The sequence below is a fragment of the Magnolia sinica genome, chromosome 13 (assembly GCF_029962835.1).
Source record: "Magnolia sinica isolate HGM2019 chromosome 13, MsV1, whole genome shotgun sequence".
Taxonomy (NCBI): domain Eukaryota; kingdom Viridiplantae; phylum Streptophyta; class Magnoliopsida; order Magnoliales; family Magnoliaceae; genus Magnolia; species Magnolia sinica.
In genome coordinates this window covers 39,854,569-39,880,997 of record NC_080585.1, presented here as the reverse complement: position 1 = coordinate 39,880,997, position 26,429 = coordinate 39,854,569, and the positions used below count along the sequence as shown (strand labels likewise).

At 44.5% G+C, this 26,429-nt stretch overlaps 1 protein-coding gene across 1 annotated transcript in view; it reads left to right on the top strand.

Annotated features, from left to right (window-relative positions):
• LOC131223639 (uncharacterized) overlaps positions 1-26,429 on the top strand; it is a 68,121-nt gene that overhangs the window by 13,615 nt on the left and 28,077 nt on the right. The window contains exons 3-4 of the mRNA XM_058219092.1: positions 22,311-22,406; positions 22,738-23,254. Coding sequence (XP_058075075.1) covers positions 22,311-22,406; positions 22,738-23,254 — 613 coding nt within the window. The remainder of the gene's footprint in view (positions 1-22,310; positions 22,407-22,737; positions 23,255-26,429) is intronic.

Here is a 26,429-nt window from a genome sequence, read left to right as displayed (position 1 = left end):
ATAGCGGTGAGGGTCCATCTAATGGTCCAATCTCTTCCTTCCCTTCTCTTTCTTTCTTTAATGATTATGGACCATTGTGGGGCCCACAAGTGGGCCATGATGTGAGACAGTGTGCCCTGCATGCTGGGACAGTATGGACCACCTTGTGTGGCCCACCATTGTATTTATTTGCCATTCAACATATTCATTAGATCACCTGGATCTGGATGGAAGAAAAGTGTAAAGATTAACTTGATCCAAGACTTTTTGGGCCCACTATGTAGTGATAAAGATGATGGACGAACTGGAATGTCCAAAGTGGACCCCACCTACCCTTGATTTACAAAAAAAAAATCACCTTGAAAATCGTCCTTGTAGGATCCTAGGATTGTGACCTGCCGTATGAGAGCTAGGATCCGAGAATGGGATACTATAGAGGTTGTCGGCAGACTCGGCACCGGATTCGGTGGCCGGGAATTTTGTGAGCCTGGTTCCTGAGTTTGGGGCATGACATGCTTGATTATCGAAAAATAATTGTATTGGTAGGTTCACTGCAAGATCTATTTTCTACTACTACTTTTTAATCTACATGAGCTCACAAGTGGTATAACCCATCACACTATTTTTTGCTTTAACGCTTGATTGTGCTACAACACTTTGCTTTTTACTCTTTTGCGTGACCAAATTCCCTCCCATAAATATGCCGTACCTGGTGGTAGATCACCTATTAGTTGGGGAGCTTGCCCAATCTGCATCATAATATCTTGTAACTTAAAGATGATTATTCCTTTTATATAAAATCCTTGGTAGCTTAAAGATGATTAGTCCTTTTATATAAGATCCATGGTTGAGTGCTTCTTTAAGATATCACATAATTCATACAACGGCAAATATGCAAGGCACCTTAGGAGAGCTCATAAACTAACTTACCACACTCATAGCATATGATATATTTGGTCTAGTGATTGTTAGGTAGATAAGTTTTCCGACTAATCTTTTGTACTTTCTTGTGTCTTCAACCACATCTCCTTGATCACTAACCAATTTATGGTTTGGATCCATTAGTGTATCAACTGGCTTAGTACGAAAAAGGCGTGATTTTGTGAGTAAATTCAAAACATATTCCCTTTGAGATAGATTAATGCTTTTCTTTGATTTAACTACTTCTAACCCAATGAAATATATAAGATTACCCAAATATTTCATTAGAAAATGATGTTGAAGATACTTATTAAGATCCTCAATTCCTTTACTATCACTCCTGATAACCAGTGTTTGAAATATCGATATCGCCCAATGTATCGCAACCTTGGGATACAGATGCGTATCGGTTATCGCACGGGATATATCGTTTGTATCGCGTAATTTATCACACTTTTTGGGAAACATGTGGAAACATTGGGAAAATGCTTGAATTTTTCAATGAAACTTCAGGGATTATTAAAAAAGACCTTAATACACACTTTTAAATCATAAAATCTCAAAAAAGAAGTGCACATAATAGGTTTCCTTTGTATAGTGTCCTAAGCTATGCACTGTCTGAATGAAAAAAAAAAAAAAAAGGAAAGAAGAAGAAGAAAAGAAGCAATTAAAGCTTTGGATCAAGCAGATATTTGTGTGGTCTCTTCATCTAGGTCTTTGTGACCTTACCAATAGGTTGGATGGCGAATGAAAATTCCAGTGGACCCCATGAAGTTTTAATGGTGGGGATTCAATTACTATTGTTAACTGTGTTATGGTCCACCTAAGGCTTGGACTTGCTTCATTTTTTTGATCATGCTCGAAAATGAGCTTTCAAAATGGATGGACAGTGTGGATGTAAGGCACATACATTACGGTGGGCCCCACGATTAGGGATCCACCGAAACAACGCCCCGAGTGGACGCAGATTTATTGCAAAATCCTTTCCTTGGAAGTTCCTGTGCTGAGAGGGCCCACCATGATTTTTTTGATGAATCCACCCCGTCCAAATGTTTGGCTTGATCATTTTTGGACATGCAGCCAAAATTGAGCCTGATCTAAGAGCAAAATGGGCCATACGAGAGAAAACAACGGAGATTGAGCAACTACCATTAAGTCGTATGGCCACAAAAGTTTTGTATTAGGCTAAGCTTTTTGTGTTTTCAGTTCATCCGAGTGGGAATGACCCTATAAACGGTTTGGATATCATATAAATATCAAGTTGGAGCCCAGAAATGTTTCAATGGTAAGAATTTCTTTCCTCGGTTTTCCCTCTCGTATGGCCCACTTGACTCTTAGATCTGTCTCAATTTTGACCACATGTCCTAAAATGATCATGCAAAACAGATGGACAGGGTGGATTCATCACAAAAATCACAGTGGGCCCCACTTAGGTTCTCAATGTTGGAACTCCGAAATCCGCGTCCACCCTGAGTTGGGGTAGTCCCCCAGTACACAAGGAAGTGAATTAGGTGTTACACGGGAATAACTTAGTAGGTATTACCCCTATTGTGTGGCCCACATGGGCGATATTTTTGTATATCCACGCCGTCCATCTGTTTCTCCAACCCATTTGACGATGGGGTTCCAAAATTATGCAGATCAAAACTCCGGTGGACCATACCGTTGGAAACAGTGGTGATTGAGTGCCCCACCATTAAAAATTCCAAAGAGACCATTGTAAGTGTTATGGGAAAATCTGAATCGAATCCAACAGAGGCCGATTAGAGGAAACCGATGAGCAGAACCTCGGTGTAATGGCACCGCACCCGAGCCGACCACACTCCCGGACTACGGTTCCAAAACTAGGGTTGTGGAAGAGAGGCAGATCGGACCACACCAGCATCTGGAATTCTCATCTGAAGAACTACGGCCCTGGATCGGACGTCTGGAACTCTCATCCGAAGAACTACGGCCTTGGATCGGATGTCTGGAACTCTCATCCGAAGAACTACGGCCCTGGATTGGACGTTTGGAACTCTCATCCGAAGAACTACGGCCCTGGATTGGGTCCCGAGCCCTGATCTTGACCTGGAGCTTGGGAGGTATCAGAATGCGTCGGACTCGTTGACCCCGACCAATGCCTTAGAGAGTTGTAAACAAGGCTTGGCCCTAGCGAGGATGTGGCGCTACACCTTCGACCCATAGCCAAGGGTCAGAGATCTGGCATTCGGTGTCGACACAAGTTATTCGAGACCCGACCAGGACTAATTCTCTCATGGGCTCGGAAGGATGTGCTCGAAGTGTCGTGGGTCGAGGTCGGCTCAGATACATACATGGCCGAAGATCACGCCCAGGGACCAACCTTAGTGAGGCACGTTGGAGAGAAGTCCAGTGCACGATCTAAGGTTAACTGCCGACGTCTGCGCACGCGTAATGCCCGCTTGATGGAAGAGATCGTGCCGAGATTAACGGCTATGACTCCTTCGATCCACAGGTATAAATAGGAGAGGAGTCCATTGCAATAGGTACGCAACATTTGGCACTCTAAACCCCTAGCTACGCTACTTAGACCCAGATTCCTAGCTTGACTTGGGCATTGGAGGGTCCCCTGCTCATAGCCAGGGTCTCTTTTGTCCTTCTCTTGTACTGGTTCACAGGGCTCGGAGCTAACCACCGGGGAACGGCTAGAGTCGCCAAATTTTTGCAACAACATTTTGGCGCCGTCTGTGGGAACTGTGACAAAAAGGCTTGATAGCTTTATGAAAAGATGGTTAGAGGTAAGAAGAAAGCACTCCCAGTGGCAACTACGAAACCCGAGCCAAACGGGCAACCACGCTCGTCCTTGTTACTACATGTTGAGTCGGCTCCAACAGGGCCGTCCCAAGGGTCCCGGAGCCGAGGAGGCAAATATAGGGCGATGCAGAATCAGATTTAGGTACTGGTGGAGGAATTCAACCAGATGAAGCAACAATAGGGGTAGCAGCCACCTCCCAGCCGGGAAGAGGTCATCCCAGTAGCATCGGATGAGCCAGCGCATGTGAGCTCGCTGGCCGGAGGGCCCGAGTCACCTCGGCGTTGGCTCCAACTGACCTTCGCCATGAGCTGGAGAGAAGGAGAAGGGGTAAGACGCTCGAGGTCGAGGCTCCTCGAGAGACTGTTGCCGAGAACCAGGATCCATGGGAAGCCCAACTTGAGGAACTTCGGAATTAGATTAAGACTTTGCAACGGAATCAACAGACCTCCATTCCGACCGCGGTAGAAGCAATGATGGAAGAAACTGAACCTCCATTCACCACTGACATTATGAGCGAGACGATGCCTCCAAGGCAATGTTTCAAATAGCGCCCGTAGCGTAGTGGTAGCGTATGCTATGTAGCATAGCGTGGCCGTAGCACTACGTAGCGTCCTAAATAGCGTAAATCCCCTGTAACGCACGCTACAGGGGTCATAGTGTATGCTACAGCTACGTAGCGCGTAACGTCCGTAGTGTAAGCTACAATGTATTTTTTTATTATTTTAGTTTTTTATTATTTTTCCACGTTTTCTTTGTTTCTAATGTTGAGGAATGTGACACTTGTATTGTATGTGATACTTTTAACCTATGGGATTTTTATTTCTTTTCATAATTGTGACTTATGGTTTCAATTAGACATTATTAATTAAAGTGGTTTGCTTAGAAAGTTGTTGATGTGATAATTATTTGATTTGGCTTATATATGTGGATTGGCTTTTGATAAATGATAACTAGTAACCTTTTTGAACATGCTTATAATTGATAAAATGAATCATCTTTTAGGCATTTTTATATTTTTTCCATTTTTTTCCCACTATTTATCATATTTGTCCTATTTTTAAATTAAAAAATAGAAGTATTGTGTAGCTTAGACTACACACTACGTATTTATGCTACATGCTATAGAGGGCTGAGCGCTACGCATCACGCTACCGCTATTTAAAACACTGCTCCGAGGTTCAGGATGCCCCCTATCATTCAGTACTTGGGGTCTGGGGACCCAACAGAACACGTAGAGTCTTACCGCTCATAGATGTAGATTCAATCGGCATCAGAGGCGATGATGTGCAGAGCTTTCTCAATAACTCTCACTAGGCCGCCCAAAATTGGTATCGACAGCTGAAGCCCAGATCGATCAGCACCTTCGTCGAGCTCAGCAGATCGTTTCTGACACAATTCATTGTCGGAAAGAAGAGTCGGAAGTCGTCAACCCACTTGCTTACCCTCAAGCAAAAGAGTGGAGAGTCGCTGAAAGACTACATCTCCCGCTTCAACGAGGAGGCTCTGCAGGTGGAGGACTACTCCGACAAGATGGCGCTATCTGCAATGATCAGTGGACTTAAGGAAGGAAGTTTCCTTTTCTTGATAGGGAAGAACCCACCTAGCACTCTTGGCGAACTGATCAATCGCGCCTAGAAATATACAAATGCCGAAGAGTTCTTCAGCTCATGCAAGAGCAAGTCCAGAGAGGAGGCGAAAGGATGAAGCACCATAACAACCTAGCAAAAGGAGACCGGACAACAGTACCTCCTGAGACTGAAGGCCGAGCAGGAAGCCCGATAGCAAGTTCAGCTCATACACTCCTCTCAACACGTCTCCAGAGCAAATCCTGTTGGATATCTGAGACCAGAGGCTACTGCATTGGCCGAGTTGCATGAAGATGGATGCCGGCCAGCGTGATAAACGCAAGTATTGTCACTTCCATCGCGATCATGGGCACAACACTAGTGATTGTGTTGACCTAAAGGAAGAGATTGAGACCCTCATTCGCAAGGGTCACTTGCGTCAGTATCTGAAGGAAGAAAAATCAACTAGGAAAGATGAGCAGCTGAGCAGTGCTGCAGAGGAGGCAACGGAGATCCAGACAATCTATGGCAGTCCATCTGGAGGCGGTGATTCAAATCAAGCTCGAAAAGCCCATTCTCGAAGCACGGACCCCGGGCACTACATCTACTCAGCCGACAAGCCAAGGAAAGAACTCCGAGTAAGTCCATGCAGCCTCACATCTACAGAGGACGACGTGCCGGGAATTCAGCATCCCCACGACGATGCCTTGGTGATCGAGATGACGGTAGCTAACCACTAGGTTTATTGCATCCTGGTCGACACCGGGAGCTCGGCTGACATACTCTACTCGGAGGCATTCGACAAGATGGGGATAGATAGATCACGCCTCCGACCTGTGAAGACGCCGCTACATGGGTTCGCGGGTGATAAGGTGATCTCCGAGGGTGCAAGTTCCCTCTCGGTCACAGCAGGGGAAGGGTGGAACCAAATGACCCTGCTAGTAGACTTCTTGGTAGTGAATGTATCATCAACCCACAATGCCATCATTGGACGGCTGTCCCTTAATGCCATGAGGGCGGTCATTTCCACATATCATTTGATGATGAAGTTTTCTGCCGATGGAGGAGCCGGATATGTCCAAGGAGACCAGAGAGAAGCTCGGAGGTGCTATTCGATAGCGGTCAGAAAGGGTTCGACAAAGCAAGCCCTCACAATAGACGTACTCGACCCCCGGGAATACAATTCTGCCGAGGGCTCCCCCACTGAGGATCTCGTGATAGTTCTGCTTGATGATTCCGACCCGAGTAAAACAGTGCAACTCGGATCTATGTTGAATGCCGAGCAGCGAAACCAGATGTTGACTTTTCTGCGACAGCACAAAGACATCTTCCCCTGGTCCCACCAGGACATGCTGGGGATCTCCCCAGAGGTCATGGTCCACAAGCTGAACGTGGACCCAGAGCACAAGCCAGTAAAGCAAAAAAGGAGGGCTTTTGAGCCCGAAAGATACGCAGCGATAGCCGACGAAGTTTCTAAGCTCCTCGGCGCTGGTTTCATTGAAAAGGTCCATTACCCGGATTGCATCACAAATGTGGTCTTTATGAAGAAGGCTAACAGAAAATGGCGGGTTTGCGTGGACTACTCGGATTTGAACAAAGCATGCCTCAAGGATAGCTTCCCCCTACCTCGGATCGACTAGCTGCTCGACAGCACGCCGTGCACGAGCTTCTCACTTTCATGGATGTATATTCTGGTTACAACTAGATAGCAATGTATCCTTCGGACATATAGAAGACGACCTTTGTCACCGACAAGAGGCTCTATTGCTACCGAGTTATGCCCTTCGGCCTGAAGAATGTGAGGGCAACATATCAGAGGTTGGTCAATCAGATGCTTGCCCGCCAGATCGGATGGACCATGGAGGTCTACGTCGACAACATGCTTGTGAAAAGCGTCAAAGCGTCCGACCATATCGCAGACCTCGAAGAGACCTTCTCGGTCCTCCGAGAATATCGCATGAGGCTGAACCTGACTAAGTGTGTATTTGGTGTGGGATCAGGCAAATTTCTTGGATTCCAAGTCAGTCAAAGGGGTATAGAAGCAAACCTCGATAAAATCAAGGCTGTGCTCGACATGAGCTCACCTCGGACGATGAAGGAGATCCAGTGCCTCACTGGAAGAGTCGCGACACTCAGTTGATTCATATTCAGAGCTACAGATAGGTGTCTTCCCTTCTTCCAGCAGTTGAAGGGCCATAAGAAGGCAGAGTGGACCCCGGACTGTGAACAGGCCTTTCAACAGTTGAAACAATACCTGGGGTCACCACCGTTACTGTCCAAGCTCGAAGAAGGGGAGCTCTTATTTCTCTACTTGGCGGTTTCAACTTCAGCTGTCAGCTCAGCCCTCATCCGAGAAGTTGAGGGCAAACATCGCCCTGTTTACTACACCAACAAGGCTATGGTTCCATCCGAGACCAGGTATCCGAGCATGGAGAAGCTGGCCTTGAGCCTAGTCGTCTCTGCTTGGAGGCTACGCTCGTACTTTCAGGCACATTCCATCATCGTCGTCACAGATTCACCCCTCTGACAGGTGCTTCAGAAGCCGGAAGTGTCCGGACGGCTGACCAAGTGGGCGGTGGAACTTGGAGAATTTGATATCCAATATCGACCGAGGATCGCGATCAAAGGCCAAGCTGTGGCCGACTTCATAGCAAAGTTCACCGCTCCGAGTTATGGGATCGGAGACACCAGCCCAGAGGCATCAACAAGTTTGGAAGTAGCCTTAGTCATTCCTCTGTCCTTTCCTCTCCTCAAGAGCATTGGAGCAGAAGCAGAAGATGATAGATGGACCCCGTTCGTGGACGGGTCATCTAACTCCAAACAAGGAGCAGGGATCGTCATGGTCGTGCCTGACACGACCACTATTCAGAATGCGATCAGTCTCGGTTTCAAACCATCTAACAATGAAGTAGAGTATGAAGCCCTATTGGCTGGACTTAGACTGGCTGCTAGTCTGGGAGTCCATCTCCTTGATGTGCGCTGCGACTCACAACTTGTTGTGAACCAAGTATCAGCCGAGTACGAGGCCAAAGAAACAAGGATGGTAGCTTACTTGGCTGAAGTTCACAAGCTATCTGAGAAATTCAGGGATCGCATCATCAGCCAAATACCAAGGGCTGAGAACTCTTGGGCCGACGCCCTCGCAAAGCTTGCCTCAGCAACCAAAGGGAAGATCCCGAGGATCGTTCTAGTAGAATTCCTTGATAATCCGAGCATCAACTGAGCCGAGCAAGAGATGATCAACCCTGTGCAGACAACCACCAGTTGGATGGATCCAATCGTCAAGTACCTCATCGCAGGTGAGGTCCCTCAGGACGGGTTGGAGGCTCGGCGTCTGAAGATCAGAGCAGCACGATATGTGCTCCTGGGTGGCACACTCTACAAGAAAGGATACTCCCAACCCTACCTCTGATGTCTTCGACCGGAAGAAGCGGAGTATGTGATTCGAGAAATCGATGAAGGAATCTGCGGAAATCACTCTGATGGCCGTGCTTTGGCTCAGAAAGTACTTCGCCATGGATATTTCTGGCCGACGATCCAGGAAGACTCCAAAAACTATCTAGAGGTGTGACAAATGCCAAAGGTTCACTGTCGTGCCGAGGCAACCTGCGGAAGAACTGACCCCCATGAGCAGGCCCTGACCATTCACCTAATGGGGGATTGACATTATAGGGCCTCTGCCACGCGTGAAGGTGCAGACTAAATTTGCAATTGTGGTTGTGGACTACTTCACCAAATGGGCCGAGGCCAAGCCCGTGGCAAAGATTACCGAGCAGAAGGTGACAGACTTCGTATGGAAGAATATCATATGTCGGTTCGGAATCCCACGCACTATCGTATCCGATAATGGGAAGCAGTTCGACAATGATAAGTTCAGCGGCATGTGTTGGGGACTCGGCATTGCCAATGCATACTCGTCACCTTGTCACCCATAGTCCAATAGACAAGTCAAAGCAGTGAATAAAGTTATCAAGCACCATCTTTAGACAAAGCTGGAGAAAGCCAAGGGCAACTGGGTCGACGAGCTTCCGCTTGTCCTCTGGGCCTACAGGACCACGGCTCAGTCTTTCACGGGGGAAACCCCCTTCTCTCTGTACTATGGCTCGGAGGCAGTCGTCCCAGTTAAGATTGGGCTTCCTACTACGCAAGTGAGGAGTTATCAGGAAGAGTAGAATGCCGAGCAGATCGCGGTAAACCTTGATCTACTTGAAGAAGCGCGAGACATCGCCAAACTCTGAGTAGCAGCTCGGCATTAGCAAGGCCACTTCTACAACTTCAGAGTCAGGATGAGGCGATTCCAACGAGGAGATCTGGTCCTTCGCCACGTATACCAGAACCCGGAGTAGGGTCCCTAGGTCCGAACTGGGAAGGACCCTACCGGGTAGCTGGCTCAGTTAAGCTAGGGTCTTATCGCCTAGAAGACTTGGAGGGACGTTCATTACCCACCCTTGGAACGCCAAGCACTTGAAAATCTACTACCCCTGAAGGGGGAAGTCATGTATGGCTCGAATCTACTTGTCGTTTCGGCTCTTTAATAAAAAATTGTTTATTTTCTACTTTGGATTGTCTACTGAATAATCGCCTCGTCATCCGAGTACACTACGAAGGGCCATTTCTCACGTGTAGAAATGAAGTCCTTCGATGAGCCGACACCTTAAAGAAGAGGTCGGCTCGTCATTCGACAAATTCGACAAAAGCAATCCATAAACATTCAACAAAAATCATCATTCATCGACAACCAAAAATTATAAAAGTATCCATTGTCTCAACACAACAAAAAGAAAAAATATATCACTCCCTTTGTGAAGAGGGGCTAGCTGTTGAGCTGGGGAGTTGAGCGTTGGGAGCCTCCTCGGCAGTAGCTGAGGCTTCTTTGACTTCAGCGTTGGGGGCCTCCTCGACAGTAGCTGGGGCTTCTTTGGCTTCCTCGGCAGGTGCTTCCTCGGCGTCATCTGTGGCCAGGGGGTCGAGATTGATGTTGGGGTAGAGACCCCGAACATCGACAAGGCACGCATTGTAGGCAGTATTGTAGGAGTAGCAATACAGCCTATCTAACTCCTCGGACCTCTCCGATGAGGCCTTGTACCCTTCAACCGCTGCAGCAATCTGCGATGTGACCGAGGCTTCAAGTTTAGCCCGCTGCTTCGCCGACTCTTCGGCAGCCTCGCGCCTTACCACCTCAACCTCAGCCAAGAGGCATGCATTGTCCGCCTCCACGCGCCCGACAGAAGCCTCCAAGCACCCAGCAACGGCCTTCATGTGCGCCAGCTCGGACTCAACAACATCCAAGCGAACTTGAAGCTCGTTGACCTCACCTTGGAGCGTTAGCTCCCTCGACCGACCCTCCCCTACGAGGCCTTTCAACTTCTCCTGCTCGCTAGCCGAGGCCTTCAAAAGCCCTTCGAGCTCTGCTTTATCCGCCTCAAGCCGAACCATCTCCCTTAGCCTGTCTCGGACTGCTATAAACATCGACAATGCCTGGAATAGTGAAGAATTAAAAACTACAAGTAACAAATAATGTCAGCATACCCACTTCGGCAACTTACCATATAGCAGACCGAGGTGTAGTCGTTCACGAACGAGTCATAGGCGCGGGAGAGGGTGTTGGCAATGGATGCGTCAGTTGCATGTTTAGCCACTCAATCAGTCAGCAGCAACATATGATAGCCGGATAGGAATGCCTCTGAAGGAGTTGGGTCAGCTGCTCTCCCCACGCCACTGGCGTTGGAGGCCTGAGGCTCAGTCTCATGCGCTGCAGCTTTCCCAACCAGGACATCTATCCTGCCAGCCAAGAAATCAACTTCAGCAGGAGTAAGGCTGATGTTGACATGGATAGGTTCGACGGAAGCTTCCCTACGCTGGGAGAGTCCTGCGTCGGCCGTCTCTCCGACTACCTCCTTTTCAATCCCAAAAGGATGAGACGGAACAACTGTTTGAGCCTCGGGAGCTGGGGTTGGAGTTATCGCGGGCTCGGCCGCAACCGAGACAGTCTCCGCAGCAGGAGTCTTCCTCTTCGTCGTGGTAATTTTCACCCTCGGCTCGGCGGCCATAATCACGCTCATAGGAGGTCGCACCACAGTCGGCCTTTTCCTCTTTGAGCCGGATGCCTCAGCCATCCCTATCCAAGAAGAGGTCAGCTTAGACACAACTATCAAAAGAAAACATTGAGTGAAGAGTCGTGATGCTTACCCAGAGCGATGGCGTGAGGTTTGAATCTACAGAACCCAGATGACAAGAGGCTATACGGACCGATGATGTCGTGCCAGATGCGTTGGTCCTCTCTGAGCAGCCGAGCCCTAGCGATCTGGGCTCGGAAGAAGGGAGCAAGATCAAGAAGCCCTTTCGGGAAAACTGCAATCAGAAAACAGATTAGAACGCAATGAACGAGTTAGAAGTATGGAATACAACACAAAACAAAAGGGACTCAACCTGACTGGAGAATTTTGTGGGAACCCGGACCCGCAGGTTACCGAGTTCGGCAGCAAGCGCTTCCCACTCCCCCGAGGCCCAAAACCACTTCCCTTTCCAATCTTTGTTGGAAGTGGGGAGTCGGGATATCAGACCCGGGGTACACTGGGACCTGGCTGAGAAGTAGTACCAGGACAGCTTGGACTTGTGTTTTGCCTGGTACATATACAAGAACTTGTCCGGCGACTAGTGTTGGTTCTTTAGCCGATGCCAAAGAATGAAGGAAGAGACCAGGATCCGCCAGGCGTTCGGAGCCAATTGACCCGGAGCCAGCTTCAGACATGCGGTCACCAAGCACACGAACGGATGGATGGGAAATTGAAGCCCGCACTGAAGAGCGCAGACGAAAACTGCAATCTCCCCGTTAGCAGGGGCACCTGGATGATCCAGAGGAGGAGCTCGGATATGCACCGAGTCGGAAATTTGGTAGTCAACACAGAGTTGAGCCATCTGTGACTCAATCAGAACCGAGCCTCCGGGAACTATCGCTTCAGATCTGCCCCCCGAAGGCCCGACTTTAGCTCGTCTCGCCAGGTCCTGAGGTGCCTTTTTTGATCCCATGCCTTGGCTCTTGGCCCTCGGGCCCGCGGTCTTTTTGACCGGAGGATAAAGCGGCACTTCCTCCAATGGACCCTCGGAGTCCACACGTTTCAAGTTTGTGGTCTCCGGCTCGGAATCCTCATCCATTGCTCGGACCTCTTGGACCTCGTTCGAGTTGTTCGAGATTGTGTTTCAAGAAAAAAGACAGAAATGGAAAGGAGTTCAAGAAGGAAAACTCACAAGGAATGAACTCCTAGAAGGCTTCTTGCAACGGAAATTCTCAGAGAGAATGGAGCGTAAAGAGATGTGAATGCAGAGGTAGGAGACTTCAAATGAGGGCTGGGAGGGGTTTATATAGCCACTGCCAGCCAAACGCAATCATGACAGACAGTTGTCTCCAAAGCTGAAGCGGCTCGGCCCTGAGCCCATTTGAACACGTGGAAGCAAGCTATACACCCAGGCCAAGGTACTTAGAGCCGAGCGCCGTCGACATTGAACACCATTTATGGCATAGGCAGCCTCTCGCCTCCCCATGGACACGCGGCGCCGTCCCGCTTGTCCTGCTGATTCGAATCCTAAACTGTCGCCATGCGTCCGCCATCCAGTGGTCAGAGATCGAAAAGCTGCAACCGCCATACCGCATGCGAATCCCAAAGCATGATCATTACGACAATTCGTTTCGACTTCGCCGACCTATCGTCATGAGAGAAGCGACGTTTCATTTTCCCAGGCATTTACTCTCTTGGTTTGAGCTCGGACCCAGAGAGTAGGGGGCTTTTGTTATGGGAAAATCTGAACCGAATCCAACAAAAGCCGACTAGAAGAAACTGATGAGCAGAACCTCGGTGTAATGGCACTGCACCCGAGCGGACCACACTCCTGGACCATGGTTCCAAAACTAGGGTTGTGGAAGAGAGGCAGATCGGACCACACCAACATCTGGAACTCTCATCCGAAGAACTACGACCCTGGATCGGACGTCTAGAACTCTCATCGAAAAAACTACGGCCTTGGATCAGATGTCTGGAACTCTCATCCGAAGAACTACGGCCCTGGATCAAACGTCTAGAACTCTTATCCGAAGAACTATGGCCCTGGATCAGGTCCCGAGCCCTGATCTCGACTTGGAGCTTGGAAGGTATCAGAATGCGCTGGACTCGTTGACCCCGACCAACGACTCAGAGCTGTAAACAAGGCTCGACCCTAGCGAGGATCAGTGTTCGAAATATCGATACTATCGGCCGATATATTGGCCGATATTATCGTTATCGCACCCATGCGAGACGATACACCCCCGATAACCCCCGGAAGATACCAAAAAATCCCAATTTCAAATGTCGGCCGATATATCGTCGATATCGCATGATATTTCGACGATATCGCGCGATTTCCTCGAAAAAATCGAAAAAAAAAATCGAAACTATAATTATCCGAAAAAATCGAAAAAAAAACAAGAAACTGGATTTCGGTACCTGTACAAGAGATCGTCATCATCGAAAGCTTCCATTTGGTGGGCCATTCCAATCGAAGCTTCTTTCGTAGGTTAGTGCAAGCAAAATCTTCGATTTGGGAGAGAAATTCGTCAAAATCCGAAGAAATCCGGGTATTTGGGCGACATTGGGGGAAATCCTCGTCAAAATCTGGAGAATCTTCGCCGGAATCCGAAGATTTGGGAGATTTGGGGGTCGGAATCTGAAGATTTGGGAGATTTTGGGGCCGGAACCCTCTCCGCTTAGAAAAAAAAAGGGCGTCCGGCCCTGGTTTTTGAATAGGGTGGCATCCGCATGAAATCGGATTGCGTATTGAGTTACTCGGTGCACTCTTATCGTACTGAGTAAACTCAGTTGGGCCCACCTTGAATGTATGTGGTCTATCCACGCCGTCCATACGTTTTTCTGGATCATTTTAGGGGTTGAGCCCAAAACCGAAGTATATCAAAAGCTCAAGTAGAACATACCAAAGGAAACAGTGGAAATATTGATTTCCACCGTTGAAACATTTCTAAGGCCCCCAGTGATGTTTATTTGTCATCCAAACTGTTCATAAGATCACATAGACATGGATGAATGGAAAAAACAAAAATCATCTTGATCTAAAACTTCTGTGGGCCCCCAAGAACTTTTCAACGGTAGACTTCAATTCACATCATTTCAAGTGGTGTGGTCCACTTAAACTTTGGATATGATTAAATTTTGGTTGAAAGCCCTAAATTTATATAATAAGGCGGATGTACGAAGTTGATACAATGCATGAATGACAGTGGGCCCCACAGAATTTACTCAGTATTACTCAGTACGCAATCCGCTTCCGTACCGCACACCACCGACTGGCGTGTTGACGTCGTCACCCAGTTTTGTGGGTCCCATCATGAGGTATGCATTATATCCAAACCGTTCGTCCATTTGGTGAGCTCGTCGTAAGACTTGAGCCACAAAATAAGACAGATCAAAAGATGAAGTGGACCACACTGAAAAAAGCAATGGAAGATTAAAGGTCTACCATTGAAACCCTTTTGGGGTCACAAAATTTTTGATCGATATGATATTTGTTTTTCCTCATTATCCAGATTTGTGTGACCTAATGAATGGATTGGATGAAAAATAAACGTTATGGTGGGCGTTATGGTGGGTGGGCCCTACAAATGTTTTAACGGTGAGAATCTGTCCACACAACTATTTGTGGTGTGGTCCACTTGAGCTTTGGATGTTACTCATTTCATCTAAAATGATCTCTCCAGATGCATGAACAATATAGATATAATAAATACATTACTGTGGGGCCCATTTCACTTTGAATCGTTCAGACAACCTGAGCGGGAGGAGCGCCTGCGACGGACGCACATTTCCTGCGAAAGACTTTCGCATTAAGTTCCTGCGCTGGGAACTCAGGTGGGACCCATTGTGATGTTTGTGAGAAATCCTATCCGTTCATCCGTTTTGTGAGTTTATTTTAGGACACGATGCCAAAAATGAACCGTTTCCAAAGCTCAAGTGGGCCGAAAACATGATAATTGAATGTCCACAGTTGAAATATTCATGGGCTATGAAAGTTTTGAATCATGCTAATATTTGTGATTTCATTTCATCCCTGTTGGAATGAAGTTATTAATGGTATGGATGGCACGTAAACATCACTGTCGAACTCAGGTAGGTTTCAACGGTAGGAACTTCCCTAACCACATTTTCCTTTAGCACGGCCCACTCAAGCTTGGTTCATTTTTGGCATATTGTCTTGAAATGAACTCACAAAATTGATGGAAGGGGAGGATTTCTCACGAACATCACAGTGGGCCCCATCTGGGTTCCCAGCGCAGGAACTCCATGCGAAAGGCTTTCGCAGGAAATCCACGTGTGTGGGGTGGGAACGACGTAGTGAGTAAACTTTGTGGGGCCACTATAATTCATGTATTTTATCCGCTCCATCCATCCATTTTACCATATAATTTTATGATTTTAGCCCAAAAAGTGAAGCATATCCAAAGTTCAAGTGGCCCACTAATGGTCAATCACCATTGTTTCCTATGATATGGTCTACCTGATTATTGGATCTGCTTAATTTTTTGCATAAGGTCCTAAAATGATATAGAAAAATAGATAGATGGGGTGGATACTAGATATAGTTGTCTTAGTTCAATCGGACAGCGCAGAGCTTAGGACGCTCTACAAAGGAAACCTATTATGTGCCATTCTTTTTTGAGATTTTATGATTTAAAAGTGTGTATGGAGGTCTTTTTTAACAATCCCCAAAGTTTCACTAAAAAATTCAACCATTTTCCCAATGTTTCCCCATATTTTCCAAAAAGTGCGATAAACTATGCGATACAAACGATATATCCCGTGCGATAACCGATACGTATCTGTATCCCAAGGGTGCGATACATTGTGCGATACCGATATTTCAAACACTGGCGAGGATGTGGCGCTACACCTCTGACCCGTAGCCAAGGGTCAGAGATCTGGCATTCGGTGTCGACACAAGTTATTCGAGACCCGACCAGGACTAATTCTCTCATGGGCTCGGAAGGATGTGCTCGGAGTGTTGTGGGTCGAGGTCGAGGTCGGATGCATACGTGCCAAAGATCACGCCCAGGGACCAACCCCAGTGAGGTATGTTGGAGAGAAGTCCGGTGCACGATCTAAGGGTAACGACTGACGTCTGCACATGCATAATGCCTGCTTGATGGAAGAGATCGTGCCGAGATTAACGGCCATGACTCCTTCGATCCACAGGTTTAAATAGGAGAGGAGTCCATTGCAATAGGTACGCAACATTTGACACTCTAAACCCCCAGTTACGCTACTTAGACCCAGATTCCTAGCCCGACTTAGGCATCGGAGGGTCCCCTGCTCATAGCCAGGGTCTCTTTTGTCCTTCTCTTGTGCAGGTTCACAGGGCTCTGAGCTAACCACCGGGGAACGGCTGGAGTCGCCAAAATTTTGCAACAAAAGTAAGGTTTTGGTAATTTTTATTTGCAATCGAACATGTTGATAATGTCAAGAAGAATTGGATGAAGGGAAAATTTAAAAAAAAAAAAAAAAAAAGAAGCTTGATCCAAAACTTGTGGCCCACGAACAGTTTTCAATGATCATTCATCACCGTTTCTAGTGGTATGGTCCATTTGAGAGTTGGATCTTCTTAGGGTTTGGTATCATGTCCTAAAATGAGATGTAAAAACAGATGGATGGCATAGATATATAAAAAAATACATCAAGATGGGCCCCACATGGTTAGGGTAACACCCACTAAGTTGTTCCCGGGGTAACAACCAATCCGCTCTCAGTCCGCTACACATGGAGGAGCGATGTGAGTGGGGGACCTTGACCGTGGGCCACACCATGATGCATGTGTTGTATCCACGCCATCCATCCGTTTGGATAGATCATTTTAGGGCATCAACCAAAGAACGAGGCCGATCAAAAGCTCAAGTGGACCCCACCACAAAAAAACAACGGGGACAATCCTGCCATCATTGAAACTTGAAACCTTCTTGGGGCCCATCATAATATTTATTTGTGATCTAACCTATTCATGAGTACATGAAGATATGGACTAAGCGAAAACACAAATATCAACGTGATTGAAAACTTCTGTGGCCCTCAAGAAGTTTTTAATGGTAAGCGTTCAATCCCCACTATTTCTGTGATGGGGTCCACTTGAGCTTTGGATTTGCCTCATTATTTGTCCCATGACCTAAATTGATACATAAAAACATATGGATGGAATGGATATAAAATATATACATCAAGGTGGGCCCCACCGTAAGTGTTGTACATTTTCAATACACCCGAGTCACATCAAACCCACTCCTTATTTAAGGAGAGAGCGAGCCGACGAAACTCTCGGCCTCGTCTTCTTCTCTGTAAGCTTCGGAAGGTCCTGCGCCTTCGAATCCGTTCGAAAGCCTAAAAGTCTTGTCCAAATTCCATCTATTTTCCAAATCCCTCCCAAAATCCCCATAACCTCGGCAGGAATATGATTTTTTCCAAAGAATTTCTCTCCGGAAGAAAAAAAAAAAAAAGGGTTTTAAGGTTTTTTTTACTTGATCCAGCTCGACGTTTGGCCCACCAAATTCGGTCAAAGGCGATTACCTAATACAGATATTTGAGGTAAGAGAGATTTATATATATATATATATATATCGAATTTGTGGGGTAGGAGTGAGGATTTTGCCTAGTATCGCCGAAAATGATGCCTGCTTTATCGTCGGTATTGCACAATATTTCACGATATCTTGCGATATACAGGTGATATCGCACGATATTTTGAGATATCTTGTGATATATCTCACAATACAAAGAATTTCGTTTTTTTTTTCATTTCTGAGCAAGTTTTACCGAGTTTCGTATCGCTAGCTAGCGATAACGATAATATCGGCCGATAGTATCGATATTACGAACACTGCCAATGACCACAGTGTCTTCTGCATGTACAATAATATAGTCACACTAGATGCACATCTTTGTATGAAGACAAAATGATCAGTATGATCAAGCACGACTTCAAAAAAAAAAAAAAAAAACATAGGCCAATACAACCTTATTGAATTTATCAAACCATGCACGCGATGACTACTTCAATCCATAATTTGCTTTCATCAGTTTACAAACCTTACCTGGGTCCCCTTGAGCAACAAACCCAAGTGGTTTGTTCATATAGACCTATCTGAGATCACCATGAAGAAAGTCATTTTTAACATCAAGTTGAAATGGGGGGCTACCCATGATTGTCTCAATAGGAAGAATGGCGTGAATGGATTAAGCTTGGCAGCTAGAGAGAAGTTTTTGGTCTAATTGATGCCACTAGTCTAAATGTACCACTTAGCAACTAGGCGAGCTTTCAATCATTCAATTGTGCCATCCATGGTATTCCGCAATGGCAACAATGGCCATAATAGCTACCATCGTTACCATTACGATACGGGTTGTTACGGTCGTTATTTCTTCTTCTTCCTCTTCTTTTTTTAAAAAATCCTGTAGCAACCCAGTAACGGACCGTTACGGGGCCGTAACAAGCTGTTTTTCCATAACAACAGTTACAAACTTTTAACGTGTATTGGTGGCCATCGTTACCTTTACGTAACGGTCGTAACGGCTATTAGTAATAGTTTTTGCATACCTTGGTTCTATCAAGCTGAAAATCAATGGTATATACCCACAAACAACCAGCAATACATTTATAGGCTAGAAGACTACTTAGCTCCTAAGTGTCATTTTGATGAGGTACAACCATCTCTTCTTCCATGGCATGCTTCTACTCCTATGATAAGGCCTTTTGGTATGACTTAAGAATAGAACGAGATGACTAAGTTACGAAAGATGGAAGACAGATAATGAAAAGAATTAAATTTGGAGATCAGGGTGGTCGATATGTGCATGCTTACTTTCCCCTGAGTAATAGGGAGGTAGATGAATTAGGAGATATGGGTGAAGTAACTGGATCAACAACCTCAGAAGAAGATATGGATATGGTTGATGACATATCGTAGTTGGCGACACTCTTCCTGTTTTCGTCGTGAGTAGACTTTGAGTGTAGGTTCAGCAGTAGGAATGAGCGAACTAGTGGAAGGGGGTGATTGGATAGCGTTTCTTTCGATAGGAATAGGCATCGGTGCTATAAGATGAGATGGCGAAGCTTTCAAGTCAAGAGATTTACCTTCATTTGAGAAGAATAGAGTGGACTCAGAGAAGGCAATGTTGGCACAAATAAATTGTCTTCAAAGACAAGGACTGTAACGCCTGTAACCCCTTGGCACTCTAGAATACCCAAGAAAAATGCATTTACTCCTCTAGGATGTAAGTTATCATGGCCCGACTCCAACTGATGAACAATGCATACACACCTGAAAACCTTGGGGGCAAAAGAAAACAATGAAATACTTGGAAACAAAAATGCATGAGGCGATTGACCCATCAAGATAGTTGAGAGCATTCTATTGATCATATAATATGCTGTTTTTGTTAGAGATAACTGAAATTTTATTGAAAAAACACAAAAGCGCAAAAGTATACAACCCTTCTCTACAACTCAAAAGAGAGGAGAGACCCTTGAAAGGGAGACGACCCAGCCCTACCCCTTAGAGAATGAGGAGATGCTGGCTGGGTCAACTGCCTTCACGGAAGAAGCCCATCCCAACATATTACAATTGATCTCCCTAACCACCTCTTGAGGCAAAAGACTCCTATTAAAGGCAACGTCTGTTGCGCTCCCCCAATATAGACCACCAAATTGCCAAAATAAGCAATCTCCAAATGGCTTTCCCAGATTTTCCCACCCCTCCCCTGTGCCAAGCACATAATAGATTCGGCTTTGACTTCAGTATAAGTAGATGGCATGAAGAAAGTAATCCCAAACTGAGCAGGCAAACGTGTGGTCAATCGATTTTGCATCTGCCATACACATTAAACATATATTGGGGAGCACCAAAGATCTTCTTTGAAGGTTGTCGATGGTAGGCACTTTCTTTCTTCCCACGAGCCAAGCAAACACCCCAACCCAAGGAGGAGCTCCCATAAGACCAAAAATGAAACGGGAAAAGATGGGGTTGAGATGGGCTAGAGATCAATGAGAAGAAGGATCGGATTGAGAAACAACCCGAGCTATGAGCTTTCCACACCAAGGAATCATTAGTGTGAATCAAGAGGGTCATATTCTCAAGACGAGACAACAACTCCACTAGCTCCCCCAACTACCCTTCAGAAAGGGTTTGACCACATGGAGGAGACCACACAATGCTCCCTCCAACTAGGGAATAGCAATCCTTCACAATGATAAACCTATTCGGGGCAACTCTGGCCAAGAAAGGGGACTCTTCTATTTTCATGTCTCACCGTCACCCAGCCTTTTAATCCTCGCCGATTACCTTGAAATATTGAAATTATGAGAAATTATTCTCGTCTCATGACTACATGTTGTTGAAGAGGAATTGACATATCATTTCACTATATTCAGAATCTATTCAGGATAGACCGTCTATTACTTGTATTAGTGCAGGACATATTTGTCAATTTTTTATTCCCTAGGCAACCCTTGCACTAGTGGCCTCAAAAGATGTATTCTAAGAATTTCATTATTGTCAGTGTAATAAGCAGATGTACACTTTTTTCATGACATTAAAGCTTTAGATCCTCCTTTGCAGCAGAACTATATTTTTCCCATCATATGTAATTATATTCCCGAGCTTCAACCTACAAAAGAAGTCTCTAACCATGGTCATTGTTCTTTTTCTTCCCTTTTTCTTCTCTTTATTTTCCTTTATTTTTTATTTTAATTTTTTTTTTTTTTTTGTCATTTCTTCCTGACATTTTTTCCCTTTTGTTTCTGTTTCTTGTTCTCTTGATTTCTGGCTTGAGCCCACAAGGTTGTTTGCATTCCTGAAGTGCTCTTGGTGCTACACTGAGAAGTGGACATGGGGTCTATTTTCACTGAGAAGTGGACATGGATCCATGGACCATGCATCCCAATTCTGAGTGCCCATACAATGCAGATGAAAAAAACCTTCAGGAATTTTTAGTGGCACAAATATGATTGTCGAAAATGAATTGCTTAAGCTCCAAAAAAGCTTCTTTTGTTTGCAGTGATCTCCATTTCTCATTTCTATTATTTGTTGAGGAATGGGATCTTGCCTATTGCTATTCATGGGGCAATAGAAGAATGAATTTGGATACTTTGGATTCCCATGATTGTTTTGAGTTGTGGTTAGTTTACACTCATCTTGTAGAAATCATTTAGATCCATTGCTGCAGTAGATGATGTACTAACAAAGATGTTTACCAATTTAATTGTGAATGCTTGTAGTTGGGGCCTGTTTGGATTGTGGGAAAATGAAAGTGTAATTATTATCCAGCGATGAACTTTTATGGATTCCATGAGCACTATTGAGCATAGTATAAAAAACGGTTACATTACAGCCGTAATGGGCATTATGTAGTGGTAATGGTGGTGCCAGTTATGCGATAAAGGGTTATAACACCTGATTTGTAAGAAAAAAATGGTCCATAATGGGCCAATATGCAGGCTGATACATTCTTTTCTTTTAAACATGTTTTGACTGTTATAGGGGTGTAGTGGCCATAACTGCCACCATTACTGCTATTGAACACCTTACTATTGAGACTTGGATCTCCATAGATTCCATTTTCAGGGGTCCTCTTTGATAGCTATTATAAATCTAATATTTATGAGACAATGGTCACCTTGTATCTTGTGCTTGGGAAACTGACTATGGAAAAGGGTAATAATTGCTGTGTTTTTCATTGCTATTTTTTCTATCTAAACATAGTGAAAGGTCCATCATGGGAACAATGCTTCATTTTCTTTTCTTTTCTTTTCCTTCAATGCAAACAGGCCCTTGACTTCTTTGGACAGAGGAAGGGTGTAGTATCAGTTGTATTAACATGGTCGCAGTTGAAGATGTCCTGTTAGAGATGCTACGCTTTAGCATCAATACTATTTTATATTTTCTGTAGTGAATTCATTTGTATGTTTCTGTCAAAGCTGTTACCTGGATTTATTCTGCTTCTTACATCATCATAATGACCTTTTCTTCATTGTGGATTTTTTAGGTTTTTATAGTGGGTTTGGATGGTCAGCATTGGGTAGGATTTCCGGGTTGGGAGCACGTTTTGGGATCTATGAACTTCTGACTGCATTCTATAAAGGTAATTCTCCGTGTTTTATATGTTTTTCATTCCTCTGCCAAGTTGTTTTATTTTTTCATACATCTTACTGAGGTTCGGTGAATCACATTGTGTCACTTTGATTATCACTTCTCAAAAGATTGGCTGAGCCATACTCAGTTGGAGACCAACTGAGTTGTGAATCATTTTGAAATTTTAAACTTTGGTTTCTGTTATTGTGGTGGCCTTCGAATCAATGTTTGTGCATCGTTCTTAATTATTGTTTCATGGATGATAGCTTATTGTCTTTTTACAGAACTGCCAACCAATATAATACTGACATATTATGCATTGTTTACCGATATTTTCGCAGATGGGCGAGAAGAGAATTATGTGTATGTCTCCGAGGCTCTTTTGGCAGGAATTGCAGGTGGTGCTGTGGAAGCTGTTCTAAGCACTCCATTTGAACTTTTTAAACTTCGCGCCCAGGTGTCCTCTGCTTTTCGGTCCCCAACTTCTAACACTGTTGAGATGAAGCACTGCATTGCCCCAACATTTTCAAAATTACTACGTGGATATACTCCTGATAAAAAGGCATGGGACCTAACTGTTGGTCTTTTGGCAGCGCTGCCCACCAAAAATTCCAACATGGTCGGTGCTCTTAAAGAGTACCCATGGATGATGACTGGAACTGGAAGACCACCCCTTGCATATGAAGTTCAAGGTCCTTTAAATGTCATTTCCTTGGAAGGATGGCGTGCCTTGTGGATGGGTCTTCGTTCGGGAATATTTCGGGATTCCATTTTTGGTGGCATTTTCTTTTCCAGCTGGCAATTCCTTCACATAGCAATGCTTGACTGGAAGGCAGTTGGGATGGACCCACCACCCAGGTTCTAATAAATATTTTTCACTTTGATGCTTTTGGAACGTTTGTTACATGATAAAAAAAAATTGAATACTTGCTGTTAGTTGCACTCTTGAAATTCACTCATCTTTGCTCTGCGGAAGAGTGACAAGGACACTGGCATGTATCGAAGTTGGACAGAACATGCGACATTAGACATGGGGGGGGGGCCCAAGGAAACCTGCCACCTCAACACATCCATATATGTATCATGATATTGAAAAATCTATTGTTATATTACATTTCAGTTCATATTTACATAAGATGATGAAAATGATCTTAAATAATTTGAAACACATTAGAACTATATAAATAATTCTAAAATATAAATTAAGGTTTTCTCATTGCAGCTGTGTTGACATTGTCTTACACAACATTGTCTTATAAAATGGAGTTTCCTTGCTCCATTGCTCTGTACTTTGGATATTTAAACTCAATGTCATGTACAAGGGTCACTACCTCTATTTATAGTGTCCAACTATAACTTTTGAATCATTAAAGATGTGTTACATGCATGCATTGATGATTTCATTATTATATAGTTGCTCTTATCATGGTCACTTGGGTTACTGCATGTGAGTTGTTTGATTGTAAAAATGTAAACAGCAGAGCGGAAATGTGGCAGTGGCACAAAGAAATGGAGTTGCAAGATTAAGTGTAACTTTGCTTCACTTCTTGTTTAAGACAAATATAAGTCACATGCAAAATCATGATCATGATCATCATCACCATAGCCTTGTCCTTGCTATTTGGGGTGGGCTAAAACATATGTGAATTGAATTCCAAAATTGCCTAGTGTCTTCTTGAGATGTTTTATGTCAAATCATTCAAGTTACTAAAATTTATTTATTTTTTTTAAAAGAGGGATTTTGGAACTTGTTCAAATTCATAATTAGTTCAATCTTTAGATTTGTGTATATAAATTAGGACACATGACTTGAGTTTTATTCACATCTGCAACATGACATTAATCGAACAAGTAGAAACTATCACATAACTGCATACGTCAGGCTTTGATCAGGTTGGATTTGAGAGTTTGCTCGCATTGCTTTTAGTTCTTTTAACCAAGCCAAGGTTTATCTTTGCTTATCACATGAAATTTTAGAGTATTTTCTAATACCACGTGGGTGTGACTGGTCATTTTAACGATATGAATGCACCCTTCCTCTATCTAGTTGACTTGTGAATACATTATCATCATCATCATCATCAACCCTTTTCCTAGCTATTTGCTGCTGGCTTCGTTGATCCTGTTTGCTAGTCAGTCCCAAGGCCCTGTCCTTAGTAAGTGAAGAGGTTTTCATATCCCTCTCTGATGCAGGACACATGATTTAATGCTAGCATGCAACATGGAGATTATAAAAGAGTCCATAAAGTAATTCAATTAACAAAAGATGCTAACCTACTAAGTAATTAAGAGTGAATAATAGAAAATAAAATTTGATTTAACCTAAATCATATGCCCGCATGCTAAGAAATCACATAAATCAATCAAAACTAGGACCTAGGGAAGGATAAAACTTCCAATTCAGCATAGGCACATTCCACACTCAAGGGACAGATTTGTAGGTTTTATGATTAGGGTTAGGTGGGGAAAATCTGAAATTTGAAAAATTAGGGTTCATGGGAATTGAGAATTTTGGAATTAGGTTTTTTTTTTTAGAAATTGGGGAAAATCTAAGGAAGTTAGGGATGTTAGGTTTAAGCTTATGATTTTGGGAATGGAAGAAGGGTTTTGATATAAGGATGATGGAAAGCCAAAAGGGGTTAGGTGGGATTCACACGTGTGGCCGTACAGTCACACGTGTAGCGTGGGAGGATGGGTTTAGGCCGGTTAGGGTTTGGATTGTGGATGGGTATGAGAAAGTTAGGTTTGGGAGAAGACGAAGATCTGTGATGGAGAGGATGAAGAACTTGAAGAAAAGACTTGGATGAAAGAGAAAAGAGAAGATGGTGTGGGGATAGATGGAGACCTCGCACCTCCGTTGATGAAGATTAGCTTCGCACCAATCTTCCTTTTAAATCACATGGAAGTATCTTCAAATCGCATTGGGAGAAGAATGCAAGAGCTTTTCTCTCTTTGGAAAAAAAAAAAAATCACAAAATCCAATAGGGTTGGAACTCCACCCCCCATGTGATTTTATTATTAAAAATTGAGCATAATTACAACTATGCCTCTCACTTAAGTAAAGTGGCCCATCATCCAAAATAAGAAAACTAAAACATATATTATCAATCTTAACTATCAAATTACTCTTAAAAATAACAAAAAAACATAAAGAAAGCAAGATCAAAGTCTAAGGGGCCTAGATCTGAAAGATCTGGTGGCCCGATGGCCTAATTGACAAGATCCAACGGTCGAATCGACTCGAAATAGGAATCATATGATTAAAATGATCTCCTAAGCAGCCTACATGCATCATCCCAAAGTGGGTCTTCTTGATGTATGTCCAATGCATGTGGGGTCTTCAAAATGGCCCGACGGGCCCCATCTGGAGCTCATCTCCCATCCATAAAGAAAGCTGCGCTGATGTGGGTGGTCGTCTCCGTCTCTGGTACACCTAAGTAGGTCCTCTGTTGTCCCCATCAATTCCCCTCGGCTGAGGAAATTTCGCCTCTAGTGAAATAAAGTTGCAGTAATGCTTGAGGAGATCTGGGTCTCGTCACTGAAGCTCTATCTTTGTGATCCACGTATTGTCTGATTTTAGTCTGCCCTTCCACTTGACAAGGAACTCTTGGTAACCGTCATGTCGTGTGGAAACCGTTTCTTCATCTAAAATATCTTATCTCCTCTCTTCTCATATGTATGGATGGTATGGATGGTAAAGGTTGAGAAGAGAGGTCAGGTAATGGCCATGGGGTTTGGGACAGGTCAAGGACATCATCATCAAAGTTCATGTGAGGGTTAGGGGAATGTCCATGAAACGGTACAAGATCTTCCACATTAAATGTGCAAATGATACCCATGTTAGGTGGAAGATCTATCAAGTAAGCATTCGAACCCAGTCTTTTCAAGATTTTATATGGTCCAGTGTTATGGGCTTGTAATTTTTTTATGGTTCTATGTGGAAACCCTTTCGGACGTATTTTAATCATGACTTCATCACCCATAACAAACTTTTTAAACCTATGGCATGAGTTAGCAATCATTTTGTATATTT